General features: G+C 35.3%; 1 protein-coding gene across 2 annotated transcripts in view; it reads left to right on the top strand.

Moving 5' to 3' along the window:
- ANO3 (anoctamin 3) overlaps window positions 1-17,557 on the top strand; it is a 415,128-nt gene that overhangs the window by 232,250 nt on the left and 165,321 nt on the right. For both annotated transcript variants that reach the window (XM_019456559.2, XM_019456561.2), the window contains 2 exons: window positions 108-179; window positions 14,804-14,922. In XM_019456559.2, coding sequence (XP_019312104.1) covers window positions 108-179; window positions 14,804-14,922 — 191 coding nt within the window. The remainder of the gene's footprint in view (window positions 1-107; window positions 180-14,803; window positions 14,923-17,557) is intronic.

Genomic DNA, 17,557 nt, shown 5'->3' with positions numbered 1-17,557 from the left:
TCTTTATGTTTGGCTATCATTTGGACATCAGCCACCATGGTCATTTTTCTAAACGTTAATGTTTCTATTTCCCAAAACAATGTATGTCTTTTTTTTTCTTTTTCCAGTTAATGCTGAGGAGGATAACAAAGACTCTGTGCTCAAATGCTCTTTCGCTGACCTCAGTGACTTTTGCTTGGGTAAGTTGATTTCTAGTATTTCCTACTCCTTTATCCCCTCTCCAAAGGTAAGCTGCCTTCTTCAAATCTAGAACATTATTTTTAAAGAAAAAGATGCATGCTTGGTCTTTAGTATTTGATGGGTGAGTATAACAATCTAAGGTGAAAAAATGACTAAGCTATTTCAGGTACAGTTTGAAATTCAAGTAGTAGAAGAAGATTTGTAACGAACAATTCTCATAACCCAGAATTTTTTGACACTTTCTTTCAATTCTCTGTGAATAAGCACATTAATACTGTTATTTCTAGATTGTTTCAAATTTCAGCAGTATCTGTTAATCCCCTGTTGTGTCAGATGAAGATTTTGCATAACCTTTCAAATTGTCGTAGTTATATTGCCATTTAAAATTTTAGATCTCTCTGCCGATTAAATTTGTAGCTTTAAATAGTATATTTATACCTTTATATCGTGTTCTCTCACATTTTAATGATATCTCTTGTCTCTTGGCAAACAATGCTTTGGCAGTTCCAAGTTGTTATGACCTCTGTGCCACTCTTGAGTATCCCTAGAGTCAAGGTCGAATTGTTTCCCCTTTCCAGCCCTCCATCTATTACTCAAAATCATGCCACATTAAACTTTCTTCTTTGTACCACGAACTTTAGTTAGTTTTATTTTCCTAGATTCTGGGCTTTTTTTCTTGTTGAGAGGAGAAAACACCTCATCTTCTAAATATTCCCATATGTTCCAGATTCTTATTTTTATATCTTTATCTCATTCTTCTTCTTTAAAAAGTTCTTGGTGTTCACTGGCTTCTCATTGGATTATGGGATTCAGTCCAGTTTCTAATTTCCCACATACTCTTCTTTCTTACTTTTCAATCTCATTTTTTTGAGTATATCTTTAAGCAATTACCTCTGCAGGCTCATGTGAGATGCAAACTTTCTAAGTTACTGTATGTTTGAAGTGACTTCAGTTCACTCTTAAATTTCATTTTATTTTCTTAGTTATAAAGTTCTAGGCTAAAAATCACTTTCCTCAAGGTTCCTGGGTGGCTCAAGCGATGATTTCATGATCTCACAGATCTGGCAGTCAAGTCCCACAATGAGCTCTTCACTAACAGTGTGGAGCCTGCTTGGGATTCTCTTTACCCACCTCTTAAAATAAATAAATAAATAAACATTAAAAAATCATTTTCCTCAAAATCTGGAGACTGATTCACTGCCATCTAGCATCCATTGTTACTGCTAAAACCTCAATTGCTGTCTGATTGTTGTTCGTCAGTGATTTTTTTTCTTCTCTCTGTGCATTTTTACTATATTTTTGTGTGTTACAAAATTATACAACATAATGTTTTGGTGTGGGTACATGTATGTGTGTGCATTTGTTTTCATCTCATGGTTTTAATTTCTGCCTCTGCCTCAGTTGTGGAAGATTTCCTGCACTTTCCAAATGACTTTTCATTTCTGTGTGTGTGTGTGTGTGTGTGTGTGTGTGTGTGTGTGTGTGTGTTGGGGGAAGGGTGAGGTCATATATGTATATTTGATTTCCAAGAGTCTTTTTTGTTTTCAGAATGTAGCTTTTTCAGAGCATCTTATTGTGTTTCATGAACACAACATCTCTAATCTCTCTAATTACACTTGTGATTATCTTAAGTTTTCCTTTGATTTTTAAGGTTAAGTCTACTGTGGCTGAGATCCATTTTTCTGACTACTTGAATTAGTCATTCTCTTTTAGGCTGTAGAATTTCCAAGAGTTTCTGGTGATCTTTGTTCATCTGTTTACATTTAAGAATAAAAGAACACTGGCAACTGTTGCAACTTTTTGAAAGTTATTTATTATCATGTTAATGAAGTCTCCAGAGCAAGGAATAGTCAATGTACTTGAAAGCTCATTCAGCCATCTTGATCTTTGTTTCTTTGCTAACAAGTTGATGATGAACAGCTCTTTAAGGATGAGCCAAAGAATGAAACCTATAGAGCACTTATCTTAGAGACTCAATACAGTTTTACATTTAAAAATCTATCCCCCCCCCAAAAAAATAGTATCATAAATGAAAAAAAAAAACATTTTTCCTCACAGCTTTCTTGATAAGAATTAGGAATGGAAGAAAATTGAATATTCTGGTAATTGTACTATTGAACATTTCATGACATGTTGCTGAGTGGGGGAAAATAGCTGAAATATAAATACAGACTTTCTCTCATTTTAGTTAAAAGCGTATTGGAAAATAGCTAGACAGAAATATACCAATATGCCAGCTAAGAGTGCATGTCTCCATACAGTAAGATCATTTGTGCTTGTTTCTTTCCTCTTGCTGCCTATATTGTCTTGTTTTCTCTAAACAACATAAACAGATGTTATATAATAAGAATATGTAAAGAAAAAACTCACATCAGAATTTTTTTGGTAAGTAGAGAAAATTGCTCGTATTTCAGTCAGAATAACACACAATTCTATGGATAGCTTTCAAAACTGAAATTTGAAACTGGTTGATAGTCACCCAGTATTTGGAATAACAGTAATACTGAAAGATTCTATCCTGACCCTCTGTTGGGAGTCAATATAATTTTTATTTATTTTTCCTATAACAGAGACAATTTTACTTAACCTTCTCTTTTGCCCTTTGCTATTATCATGCAAGATTTATTTCATTTGAGTCAGATTTACATTCAGATCTGTAGCTTGCTGGCCTTGTTACATGAGCAGTACCTTTACACCGGGGCTTTTCTTTTTCATAAACTAAATAGAAAGAAAATAAAGTCAGGACATTACTGACATCACTCTGCTCCAACACTTATTTTACAACCTCAGCGTGAATTTATTTATAACCTTCAGAAAGTTAATCCTAGATTTTCAGTAGTGAGCATATCGGTGGCCTGGCTGCATTGCCTACATCAGTGATTCTCAACTCTGGCTGCACATTCTAGTCAGCTGGGAGCTCCAGAGAATCAGTTTTAATTGGTCTGAAGTGAATTCAGGATCTATAATTTTAACTACACCCCAGATAACTCTTAAAGGTAGCCAGAATGAAGAATTTCTAGCCTGAAACATGTATCCTGATTTCTCTCTAAGGACATCCTTAAGGTACTTTTTCATAATTTTTCAAACAATGAGCTGTGTCATTTATCATAGCATTTTGAATTACTGCAAATTAGTCATGTTTCTTATAATACTCACTTTTGTGTGTGTGGCATAGAAACGGTGCTGACTTGTTCAGTTTCCTAATTAAAGGAAGACAACCACTAGCAGGTTCCTTTCATATACAACATCAATATCAAAAAGAACTTTTCATAAGAACAAATGCACTCTATCAGAGTACAAAGGTCTTTCCCAGAGTAATTAATTCTGAAAATGGTGACTATTGTTATTTTCCAATAAGAAGACAAAAACAAGAGCAAAAACCTTGTCCAAAACATCCATACAGATGATAACAGTTTGCAAAGCATCTTTCACTAATAATTCTCCCAAATTAATACTAGTTAATAGCTTAACAATAACTCTGGCCATGCAAACCTTTCCATTCAATTCTATGCATCTTATTTTGATAGGTTGCCATCACACATGTTAACACTGTCACTAAATGCTTAATGTAATTGGGTGTCCTAACTCTGTGTTTCTTTCCTCGTCATTCCAGTGTATCCCAATGAATCTACACACTTGACTTGCGTTCCTGTCTCTCCAGGCATTGTACCCCATAGTCAATATTTTAGCACCCCCAGCGTCAATGTACCATTTATTCCATTTAAAGAAACATCACAGCTTCTAACGGGATTAAAGCATTTACATACAAGGTATTTGCCTTTACAGTGAAGGTGAGAATGAAGCTCTGGCTGATGGTGGTATCACCAAGCATTCCAGGAATCCATCTGGATGTAACACCTGGCTGGAAAGTACCCTTTTAGAGTCAGCTGCATATCTAAAATATGAATGATTTTATCGTGTTTCAGAAAAGATCCAGCAAAACGATGTCAAATATACAAAGAGTGTAATTAAATAAAGCATGAGTATTTTAGCAATACATACTCTCTTTTAAATTCAACAAAGTTACATTTTCTAATTTTGCTTTTAGAGTGCAGACTGCCAGCTTCTGGGTGGGTTAACGCATTTCTAAGTGCCAACAGGCTCTGATACAATTTTTTGGAAACTGACTGATGCATCTAATTAATAGCTGTGTGTGTTTTTTTTAAGTGAACTACTTTGAATTGCCCCATGAGAGAAGATCAATACTGTGGCAGGGTTAACTGCATGTAGTCAGTTCCATTGAGGATGAGTATTTCTCACTGTTCCAATGATAGCTATGGAGGAAGGAACATTCATGATTCTATTGATTCAGACCTGGACATTTTCACTAAGTTTGCCTAACAGGATTTGTAGTATATATGAATGAAATGCTGCTTTCTCAGCCAGACATTGGCCAAATTCTCATTGTTGTATCTACTAGCTGTGTCACTGTGGCATATTATTAAACAGTCTGAGCCTCAGTAGTCTCATTTGTAAATTGGAATTAATGATCGATACTTTGCATGATTATTGAAATAAATGAAGAGACATAACTCCATCACACTCCTAGCATGGTATCATAGAGGTTCAACAATATTTGCCCATTGCTTTATTCACTCACTTGTAACCTTATCTTTCACCCCAATTTTTCTGGGCTCGGAGAGATCTTCACTAACCAGTGATTTTTAAGGCAGAATGGAATAGCAATAATTTACTGAACACTTATTATACAACTCTCTACCTGCATTATCTCACTTAATTCTCATAACAATTCTTTTGATTAGGTACTATTATTAACCTCTTTTTTTTTTAATTTTTTTATTTGACGTTTATTTATTTTTGAGACATAGAGAGACAGAGCATGAACGGGGGAGGGTCAGAGAGAGAGGGAGACACAGAATCTGAAACAGGCTCCAAGCTGTCAGCACAGAGCCCGATGCGGGGCTCGAACTCACAGACTGTGAGATCATGACCTGAGCTGAAGTCAGTCGCCCAACCGACTGAGTCACCCAGGCGCCCCAATTAACCTCTTTTTATAGCTGAGGAATCTGGCCAAGAGATAAAATCACTTGCCAAATGCCATATATCTAGCCAAGGGAGAATTGAGATTCCAACCCAGGAAGTCTTAATCCCTCATTTTCTCAAACCTTAACCATCACAGTAGGCACACAGTCAGTCCTTTGAGGTGAAAAGTGGTTAGCGATGTCCATAGAACAGTAGCTCTGCAAGATGTTATTAAGCATGAGGCTGTGAGCGGCGAAAGATGGGGGTAACACTGCATGGCAAAATATATTTGCGAGATGATTGAAGAAAGCTAAGCAGGGGGGCGCCTGGGTGGCTCAGTCAGTTAAGCATCCGACTTCGGCTCAGGTCATAATCTCACAGTCTGTGAGTTCGAGCCCCGTGTCGGGCTGTGTGCTGACAGCTCAGAGCCTGGAGCCCGTTTCAGATTCTGTGTGTCCCTCTCTCTCTGCCCCTCCCCTGTTCGTGCTCTGTCTCTCTCTGTCTCAAAAATAAATAAACATTAAAAAAAAAAAAAAAAAGAAAGCTAAGCAGGTTGGGAGGTTTAGATAGAATTTGGTTTTTCTTTAATTCTACTTTTCATAGAGCAGCTTTCAAAGCCCGGGCACCATTTCACCCTGTGCCCCCACCTACATAGACAGACAGACAGATTCACACACACACACACACACACACACACACACACACACAATTATTCTGGAAAGTGCTGATCCATGTAACAATGAATTTGGAATCTTGATGTAATGATACTCTTGTCTATCAGTCCTGGAAGCCCTGCCATCATCACCCACCCTTTCTGTTGTTAGTATTCTGTAAAATGACAAAGACAGAAAAATCCATACTGACAAGTAACTGATGCTTGATTCTGCCCACACTCATGCTGCAGCAAAATCAGATAACTTCAACATGATATAATTGGGGCTTATTAAAACCAACATAATTTGAGTCCAACCAACCAAAACATATATCCATCTAATCTTGTAAAATAAACAGTTTGCTAATGTTATGAAATGAGTCCCTTAGGAAGTGGTTTATACTAGAGTGGTAAGATATTTGTTTTCTATGAGCTCAATAGTTCAGCTTGGTGGAATGTTCATTTTATTTCTTAAAACAGTTATGGTCAAATGAGTATAGGACGATTTTACTTTCATTCTGTAGTATTAGATGATCTCCACTAAGTTTTAATTTTTTTTTTTCAAATAGCATTTCATCTTCAGACGGAGTAGAAAGGAACTTTGTAGTAATGTTACCAACCTAGTTCAGGATTACAGAATTAAGGGAATTACAATCGTTTCAATTGTTTATTAACCCCATTAAGTAAGTCCTCTTGACTCAGTTTTCAAATTCCATTCAGAATCTGACGCACCTCAGCTCTTGCTGCTGCAAGTGCTGTATCCAGGCCACACCTTGTCCAGTCTGCCACGTCTCTTGGTAGATCAGCCCAATATCTTCCTAATTGTCTCTGTTCCAATGTTTGTCTCATTATGGTCTATTTTCCATAGAGCAGTTACAAGAAGCTTTCATAAAAGGGAAATTAAATCTCATCATTTTTCTACTCAAATCCTCCCTGTTTCCCATAACATGTAAAATGTAAACTCCTCACTGTAGCCTTCAGAGACCTTACAGGATATGGGCCTGATCTCTCTAGAGCACTTGCTAAAACTTCGTTTGACTCACAGTGCTGTAGCCAACCAGCCCTCTTTTGTTTGTTCATAATGAGCTTGCACTTACCCCAAGGCCCTATGCTGATAGAAACTGGATTCATACAAGCTTCACTTTGTGTCACCTGATCTTGATTCAGGAGGTCTTATCAGGAATTAATAAGATTTATTTTTTCCCTCTTCCCTTTTCCAGAGGAGACTTTGTGAGTCTTGTTGGTGCCTGTAGCCCAGAATCAGAAACAGTACCTTATACAGAGTAGGTACTCAAAGAGTATTTTTAGCATCATTGGAAGGATAGATGAATGGATGAAATACAAGGAGAATATTGACACACATATCTTTGGAGAATCTGCTCTCCATTACTACTTTGCTTTCCATGATGTCATTCATAGCTGTGATTTTTCTCACCTGTTAGGAATCGGTTTTCTCACAGAAAACCTAATCTGTGTTCCTCTTTTTGATGTAAGTTGTGTTGACAAACCTTTTTGCAGAGCACTTAAAGACCTAATAGCTATGACTCTTCTTAAGCAGTAGGAGAATGCCTTTCTAACATTATCTTTACAGGAAGTCCTCCCAAATACCCATTTAGATGCTTCCTACTTTCTATTATTATAGCACTTTGATTATAATACTATTATACTCAGTTCACCAGATGATAATTGCTATTTATATCTGTCTTATTCATATTGCCTAATAGATACTGTCTACTCAGTGGTAGATAGATGGAAAATTGATGATTAGGTGAATGTATGGAACAATGGATGTGGATAGAATAAACACTGGCACATTGACACAGTGGAAAGCAGTTTATCTTCAAGATCTGCCTAGTTGTGGGGTGAGGGGTGGCACTACCTCACCGTGACCAGCTAGTGTCAGGACTTTAGAACATTGCTAGTGTAGGAAGAAGTAGGCAGCGAAGGACTATAAAGAATAAGTCTGGATCTTCATTACCACCATGTTCTAAGCACTAAGTAGACCATACATGGACCATTAGGTTTATTCTTCATAGGACACTTCAGTAGACTAATAATTTTTAAAGTCATGGAACTTATTAGCAGTCAGAAGATCCAGTTTCAGGAACTATATCATTCAGTAGAAAGGTATACACTGTGCCTCAGGTTCCTGATTTATGAAATGGAGATCTCAATATTGCAGTTTGATATTTTTCTTATAAGGTAAATTGGGATTGAACAGAAATGAATTAAGAGCTTTTGTGAGATACAAGTAAAGAGAATGCACATTGGGAATATTCATGTTAATTAAAAATTAATTAATATGAAAACTGATTTGGTTTTGCTAAAATCATTATTAGTTCTCTTTTCACTGTATCAGGCTCCCTGGTTCAACATATTAAATAATTTTTTAAGCTTTGAGAATCTTTTTTTTAATATAATTTTAATTATATATATTTTTTAAATATAATATAATTTATTGAGATAATTCACATACCTTACATTTCACCAATTTTAAATGTACAACTCAATGGTTTTAATGTATATAAATTTGTATATAAATTATAAAGAATAAAAATAACCTTGGGGTGCCTGGGTGACTCAGTTGGTTGAGAGTGTGACTTCAGCTCAAGTCATGATCACACAGCTCGTTGAATTTGAGCCCCGTGTCAGGCTATGTGCTGAAGGCTCAGACCCTGGAGCCTGCTTCAGATTCTGTGTCTCCCTCTCTCTCTGCCCCTAACCCACTCGTATTCTGTCTCTGTCTCTCTCAAAAATAAATAAACATTAAAAAAAATTTTTGAAATAACCTTAAGCCATTATTATTATTATTATTATTATTATTATTATTATTATTTTAATCTTCGGCCCCAACTACTCTGGCAATCCTGGAACACACTATCATTAGCCACGTATGAGAAGGTTGCACAGGTGGAAGTAAGTGGAGGCCATCTAATAAGATCACTCACACATGTTTAAAATTGCCTAACAGTTACCTTATCCATTTCCAGATACTCCAGCAGTTATATTACAATGTAGCAAAGTAATGAAATGGCATTAAAATAAAGAAGAATTGAGCTGGAATACTTTGTCGGTTAAAATTACACTCTTGGAAATGGCTCTAAGGTTTATGCTGCAGCCATAGGAAGCTCCTATCCCGATTGGTCCCCTTGAGTTTTGAGCCGATGTTGGTTTGTAAACAAAACTTGGAAGAGTTAATGGATTCTCACTTGTCTCAATAAAAGTTTTCATCATAAATTATATTACTGATGATTGAAAAAGGGATTTTTAGATTAGATTTTAAATTGTTCATTGGTATACTCAGTTAATTACGTTACTGTCCATTTAAAATAGATGATATGACTTTTTTTGTAGCCCCCAAATAAATAATTGGTTTTGTATATTCCTAATTACTAGAATTATAAATTTAGAGAAAGATCGAAGGAAAAGAATATGAATTTCTTCAATACCTTATGTGTACAAATCACATAGATTATTTCATTTAATTCTTGGAAGATGTTATTATCCCAGATTTTCAGAGTAAGAAACTTTCACTGACCCACTGCCTTTAATCTAATAAATGACATAACCAGGATTAATTTGGGCTCACCGAAATCATTATTAGTTGTTTTTATTATTTTGGACTTTTTATTACATTGGGCTCCCTACTTCAACATATTAAATGATTTGTTTAAGCTTTCAGAATCTTGTTTTTTTTTCCTCATATAGTGGCCGTATTGAGACATCGTTCACATACCATAGAATTCACCCATTTTAAGTCTACAACTCAATGATTTCTAGTATATTCACAGAGGTGTGCACTCATCACCATAACCAATTTTAGAATATTTTCATCACCATAAAAGGAGTCCCCATACCTATTAGCAGTCACCTATTATTCTTACCCCAACTCCCCAAGCCTCATTTACTCTCTGTTTTTATAGATTATTCTGGACAGTTCATATAAATGGAATCACATAATATTTGGTCTTTTGTGACTAACATTTTCACTTAGCCTAATGTATCCAGGCGGTCATCCATGTTTTAGCACTAATCAATACTTCGTTCGTTTTTATTGCTGAATAATATACCATTGTATGGTTCATTCATTCATCCATCAGTTGATGAATATTTGGATTGCTTTTGCTTTGGGGGCTATTATGAATAATACTGCAAATTTTTTGAGAATTTATATTTTCATTTATGTTGAGAATGTACCTAGGAGTAGTATAGGGAATCATATAGTAACTATGTTAAAACTTTTGAACAACTGCCAGATTGGTTTCTACAGCAACTGCACTATTTTTCATTCCCATCAACAGTGTATGAGGGCTTGATGTCTCTATATGCTCACCAATGGTTGTTATTGTCCATTTTTTTTAATGTTTTTATTTTTTTTGAGAGACAGAGCACAAGCGAGAGAAGGGAAGAGAGAGGAAGAATCCTAAGCAGGATCTGCACTGTCAGCACAGAGCCCAATGCAGGGCTCGAACTCATGAACTATGAGATAATGACCTGAGCTAAAATCAAGGGTTAGGCACTCAGCTGACTGAGCCACCCAGATGCCCCCATCTTTTTTATTATAGCCATCCCAGTAAGTGTGAAGTGGTCTCATTGTGGGTTTGATTTATATGTCCCTGGTAATAATGATGTTGACCATCTTTTCATGTGATTATTGGCCACTTGTATATCTTTTTTTGGAAAAATGTCTATTCAGATCCTTTGCCTATTTATAAATTGGGTTATTTGCCTTCTTATTAATGAGTTGTAAGTATTATATGTATGTATGTATGTGTGTATGTGTGTGTGTATATATCTATATCTATATCTATATACTCTTCCTGTTTCTTATATGGATACAAACATATATATGCATGTAAAAATGTTTATTTGTGTATATATACATGTATATATAGCATTCATATATCTTATATATCTATGCTATAACTTAATATCAAGTGCTGATATATATGTACATATATACCATGCATTATTTTGTGTGTGTGTGTGTGTGTGTGTGTGTTATTCTACGTCAAGTGCTGATAAAAGTAATAAAGACTTATGAGGAGACAAAGAAGTATGGGAGGTTTTATTTTAGAAACAGTGGTCATGGACCACTCAGATTCTCTGAGGCTGTGACATGAGCAGATGCTTGGCTGCAGTAGGGATTGAGCATTCCTGGCAGAGAAAAGAGCAAGTACAAAGGCTCTGTGGTGAGAGCATACTTAACATCAAGGATGGTGCTTACCCAGGGTGCCATGATGTAGATATGACTTTTACTTGGAGCTAAGTAACTATTGGAAGGTTTTGAGTAGAAGTTTAATGTAATTTAACTTAAGCTTTGAAAGGGCCCCTCTGGCTATCATGTGATAGTAGCAAGATATAGAAATAGGAAGCCTGGTTAGGAGATTCTCACAGACTTCTGCCAAGAAAGAGTGGTGGTTTAGGTTAAGAAACTACAATGGTTGTAAATTATCAACTTCTAGATATAATTTGAAGGTAGTTCAGACAAGAATGATGGACATTTAAATCCCGTAGTCATTCAGCAAATTTTATTGAATGGCAATGGCAGGTCAGACCTTGTTCTGGACGTTAAGGACAAAACAGTGAACGAAAAAGACAAGAAAAATGAACAAAGCAAAAAACTGGCCCTCAAATACCCTAGTGAGGGAAATACATAGTAAATGAAGATAAATAAAAACATATTGCATGTTCAATACTGATAGATGCTAAGGAGTAAAACAAAGCAGAAAAATAAATGATACTTCATGCTCAGTCAACAAAATTTACTCAAGGATAGGACATTAGGTATAAGAGAAAATGAGGAGTCATGATTTTGGCCTGTGTAATTGGAAGAATGGAGTTGCTATTTATTAAAATGGTAATTGTTCCTGTATTTTATTATGCATAGACTTGGGAGAACATTCTTGTGAACATAGATTTTTTTTCTTTTAGATCATTTTAAGATTCCTCTCCAGTTGTGCTCTTAAAACATATTGACATACTTTGTTCCAAAAGTTTTACCAATTTATATTGGTTCAGAAAACAAATGACTATTATCAGTTTCCCTAGCATCTGGATATATATTTTTTAATTTTTTTGTGTTTATTTATTTTTGAGAGAGAGAGAGAGAGACAGAGTGGGAGCAGAGAAGGGACACAGAGAGAGGAAACACATAATCTGAAGCAGGATCCAGGCTCTGAGCTGTAAGCACAGAGGCCAACGTGGGGCTCGAACCCACGAACCTTGAGATCATGACCTGAGCTGAAGTCAGATGGCTTAGTCAACTGAGCCACCAAGATGCCCCTGGATATTTTTATTAAAAATGAAAGATGCAATGGGGTGCCTGGGCGGCTCAGTTGGTTAAGCATCCTACTTCGGCTCAGGTCATGATCTCACAGCTTGTGATATTGAGTCCCGCATCAGGCTCTGTGCTGACAGCTCAGAGCCTGGAGCCTGCTTTGGATCTGTGTCTCCCTCTCTCTTTGTCCCTCCCTGCTCACATTCTGTCCCTCTCTCTCTCTCTCTCAAAAATAAATAATAAAACATTTTAAAAAATGAAAGATGCAAAAGAATATTTCTGTACTTGCATAAAATAGTACCTTTTTTATTTTAAGTTTTTGGTCATTGAAAGTATTAAACCACATAAAAATAAATAAGTTTTTACCAAATTTATCTCATCTTTCATTTCTTGTCTGCTTACAATTTTTATCTTTATCTATTGGGATACTAATATTTATCTCCATCCTTGTCAACTTTAGGAGGATAGAAAATTATGCTTATAATTAGAGACTCTACCTTTTTTCATTCAACAAATATATTACAATTTTTATGTGACCCCATTTTTTTTTAATTGTGAATATTTTATTACTTCAAAGTTTCCTAAATCATCATCTCTCCAAATACTACAAGAAGCGGTATTACATAGTGGCTAGAAATGTAAGGTTAGAGCCCGATTTCTGGAACTCTATTGCCACACACCAAATGTAAGATTCTAGGTAACTGCTACATTTCCTCATCAGTAACAAAGTCTAGAAATAATACCTGTAAAGGATTTAATCGAATAATATGTGAAAATAATATGGCACCCTTCCCAGTGCTCGGAACAAAACCATTGGGACTATTGTTGACTTTTCTCTTTCATATGTCACACCCAATAGAACTCTGTTAACTTTTCCTTAAAAAATACATCTTCAGTTTGATCATTTCTCCATCTTGATACCACCCTGGCCCAAACCATATCCTTTCTACCTGATTATTGCAATAACTCCTACCTAGTTTCTCTGTCTAAACTAGCATCCCTCTCCCCACCTTTGACACTTACATCCTTCCTTTCTAATGTATATTTTCCAGTGCACTCACCAGAAAACATACTTACTGTTTTCTTAATTTGTGTTATTTATCATTTTCTTCTTGTACTTGAATGTCCCATGAAGGCAGAATTCTGTTTGCTGCTATATTTCCAACTCTTAGAACAATGTCTGGCATATCATAAGTGTTTGATAAATAGTTGTTAAATGAATCAAATGTAATCTACATAAATGTAGGGAAAACATTATGGTATATTTGTGAGCATCAGCTTTGGAGTCAAATCTGGATATGTTTCAGTTCTAGATGCACTCCTTATTGAGTTAGTGACTTTGACACAATATTTAATCTCCATCTGCCTTAATTTACTAGTAAATGTAGGTAAAAAAAGCATACCCACTTTGTACAGTTGTTATAAGGATTAGAGGAAATAATACCTGTAAAGTTTCTGGCTCTTCATATGTACTCAACAAATGTTAACCATCAGTTAGCTCTTTTTAATAGATCTAGGTGAAACTGTAAGTGCTTAGAACATTTTAACATAAGTGGCAATTAATGACATACTAAGACATAATATTACCTGTCCAATCTTAATTCATACCATTGCTAAGATTCCGATACTCTGGCTGTGCATAGTATAACATATGCACAGATTTTATGCATTACTAATAAAAGAAATTAATGCATGTATAATAAATAATTTTTTATTCTGTTACAATACTAAGTCAAATGATTGAACTCTTTAAAGCATTATACATGGCTGTCTATGTCAAAGTTTATGTTTCGTGGGTGTCAACAGATGGAATTGAATAACTCTCTCCAAAATATTTTGATTTATTTGAAAAAGCTAAATATGTACGATTCTGTTTTTGAATTTGAAGAGAGGCTTGTGTCCTATGGAATGCAGATTTTGTGAGGCATGTCACAGTTCTTGGTTGTACTTGCAGTCACCATAGAGGCTTCTTGTTTTGTACTTTTTTACCTTGACTATAGCTTCTTCATTGTTCATATATGCTCTTACACGTGGTTGATATTACGGGGTCTTACTCTTTTTGTAATTCTGATAGGAATTATTTTTAATGTCCTCTCCTTTTTTTCTAGTTGTAGTTTCATTTCAATCTCCTAATATTTTTAAAAAGATTTTCTTGTAACGTTTGTTAGACTTTCTTCCATAATTTTTCAGAGCTTCTGTCACTCTCCAGTCAAATTCACATTTAGAAAACTTTCCAACTTTTAAGAAAACAAATTCTCAAAATTCATGCAGTTTTTAATTAAGCAAACAAATGTTTGGGAATCTATTGAATTTCAAAATTCATACAGTTTTTAATTAAGCAAATAAATGTTTGGGAATCTGTTGAATTCTTAGAAATATCTTTGTCTTCAAGTTCAAAAGAGGTGATGAGCTTGCGTGATTCTAATGTTATTTTCAAAGCTTAAGTACATTGAACAGTAGAGATGCATTTAATTCTTATGAAAGTTACTGTAGCATCAGTGTTAATCCACTAACAGAGAAGCTGTCATGTTATTTCTTTTCTTTCTTCTTTTTTTTTTTTTTAGCTTACATTTTGGCCAAATGGTCATAAGAGAGTTATACTTGGCTAACCCTTGGAAAACATGAATAAAAGAGAGATTAGTACATTTAAAGAGAAAGAAAAGGAAGAAGTATAAAAATGGATGTAATTTTCTCTTTCTCTTTTCTAGCCCTAGGAAAAGATAAGGATTACATGGATGAATCAGAACATGCTAATTATGACCGATCTCGGCTTATTAAAGACTTTGTTCCCAAAGATAATTCTGAATCCAAGGCAAAATTGTCTAAGGTAATACAAACTAAACTGTCAATAAGTCACTTGAAAGCATTATGTCTAAAACCTTGCATTTCCTTTCAATATTAATGCATATTGTGCTGGAGAGTATAAGAGGGCACACAGCTTAATACACATCTTTAAGGACTTAAAGGTGGAAAGTTATATGTAGACATCATATTCATGTATATTATCAAACATTTTTTAAAAACAATCTGAACTGTAACATTAACCTTTAGGGGTTTATTGCCTCATTTTACATTTTTATTGAAAGGCAGCATGGTTGCATGAGAGCATGGAATGGACCAAGATTTGAATTCTAGTTCCACTCCTTCCTAGTTGTGATAATTTGAACCGGTTAATTAAACTCACTGAGCCTTGTTTTTTTCATCTGTAAAGTTCGATTATGCTGTCTGGTTGACAGAATTCTTTGATGAGTGCATGAGACAACCATATGAAAGTATTTTAAGAGCATAGCTGACTATATGCAGGTTTTTTATAACAACATGGAGGCAGAGAATACCTCATTGAAACTGTAGTTCTTCCACAGAGGAAGAACTGGGCTAGAGTTCAGTTTAAAAAAGAAAAAAAAAAAAAAACCTGGCTGCAGCAATCCGACCATCCCTCAAACAAAGTGATTTTGTGCACTCTTCAAAGCATCTGAGTTTGGTTATTCAACACCAAATAGCATCCCTGTTTGATATGTTCCAAGACAAATTCTGACTCAGTCCAAGCCCACTTTTTTTTTCATTGTTTCCTATTGATTAAAGTGGGAATGGCTTTGTAAAAGAAATTTGCAGGTTAACACAGGGGAATGACTTGTTTTCATTGTCTCTGCAAGTCTAATAATCACACCCTTGAATATATATTTCTCTGATGTTTGATTTGGTTTGGCTTGGATTAGTGTTGAAAATCCCTTCATTAGTCACCACAAAAGCATCAGTGAAGAAATTTGGCACAATTTAAATATTACCATCATAAATGAGACCAACTTTGATAAATAGATGTAAGAATAAATGCTTGTGTCAAATTTCTCCATCCCTCTTTCGTTTTGTTTTGTTAAATGTGATCGGTATTTTGTGCCAGTAACTCTTAGGTTATCTTTACAAATCAGGAGTTTGTTTACCCTGTTACTTCATCAGCCTCCTTGTGACTGTCTGATCATCATGATGTTTAGAATGTTTCTTCTATCTGTGAAACATTGTTCCAAGTCAACTGAGAGGCGAGGTTATCAGAAATGGGAAAAAAAACAAGCAAACAGACGTTATTCTTTAAGATGCCTATGGCACCAATGAGCAGGCAAACACAGTATGCTTTAAATAATTAAGAAATGAGGGGCTTCTGGATGGTTCCACCAGTTAAGTGTCTGACTTTGGCTCAGGTCATGATCTCACAGTTTGTGAGTTTGAGCCCTGCATCAGTCTCTGTGCTGACAGCTTAGAGCCTAGAGCCTGCTTTGGATTTTGTGTCTCCCTCTCTCTCTCTGCTCCTCCCCCGCTCATGCTCTTGTCTCTCTCCTTCAAAAATAAATAAAAACATTTTAAAAAATTTAAAAAGTAATTAGGAAATGAACTCAGATTAAATAAAATCTGTCTCATCTGCTTCTCTAGTATTTACCACATGCCACCAATGATACCACACCATTTTATTGTTGCTCAACAGTAGCCTGCCCTTTCTTTGTTTCTTTCTTTCCTTCTTCCTTCCTTTCTTTTTTCTTCTTTCCTTCCTTCCTTCCTTCCTTCCTTCCTTCCTTTCTTCTTTCCTTTCTTCTTTCTTCTTCTTTCTTTCTTTCTTTTTCTTTCTTTCTTTCGTTGTAGGCTCCACTCCCAATGTGGGGCTTAAGCTTGAGCCAGAGATCAAGGGTCACACGCTCTACAGACTAAGCCAGCCAGGCACCCCAACAGTAGCCATTTCTCAATCTCACTTTGACCAGACTTGAACTGTGTAATATAAAAGTTAAGAAGAAATAGTTAAACCTGCATGCATATTTTATTTTTGATGTTAAGGGAATGGTATGTGATGATGGTAATAGTTGTTCCAACTAAGAAATCCTAGTATAATGTCTTACTGAATCTAATTACATACTTTCCTGCTATTGTACTTCTACTCAAAATGTAGAGAAAAGTCATGCATCACCTGGGTGGTTTGGACTCACTTTTTTAGATTCTGTTGAAATACATACACTTTTATCCATTTCATAGCTTAGGTCACAGTACAAATCCCGTTTGAACAAATGGTCCCCTTATAAAAAGAAAGAAAATGTTTACTGGTTACTTGCCTGTCTACAAATGAAGGGCAAAATAATCTGTTGGATTATGTTAATTGTGTACATTTGTTACAGGGAACCTTGAAGAGCAGTGACTTTTATTTCTACTTTTTGGGCCAGTATCTGGATATCCTTACATTTATAAATTGGTCAACCTTCCTCTTACTCCTTCCCCACTACTAAGTGATATGAGTATTTATGTACATATGTGTGTGCATATATTAGATTATGTATATTTTAGATTGGACCTTATGAAATTGACAAGATCCCTTCATTTATGTGCTACAAAATAGCAACTTTCATATTGTTTAAATTAACATGTATGAATATATGTATACATTCTGTGACTGAAGATCTGTGCTTCAGATCTGGCTGAAGATCTGT

This window comes from Panthera pardus, unplaced genomic scaffold (genome assembly GCF_024362965.1).
Source record: "Panthera pardus isolate Hobbes unplaced genomic scaffold, ASM2436296v1 HiC_scaffold_12, whole genome shotgun sequence".
NCBI lineage: Eukaryota > Metazoa > Chordata > Mammalia > Carnivora > Felidae > Panthera > Panthera pardus.
This window is presented reverse-complemented; position numbering and strand designations above follow the sequence as displayed.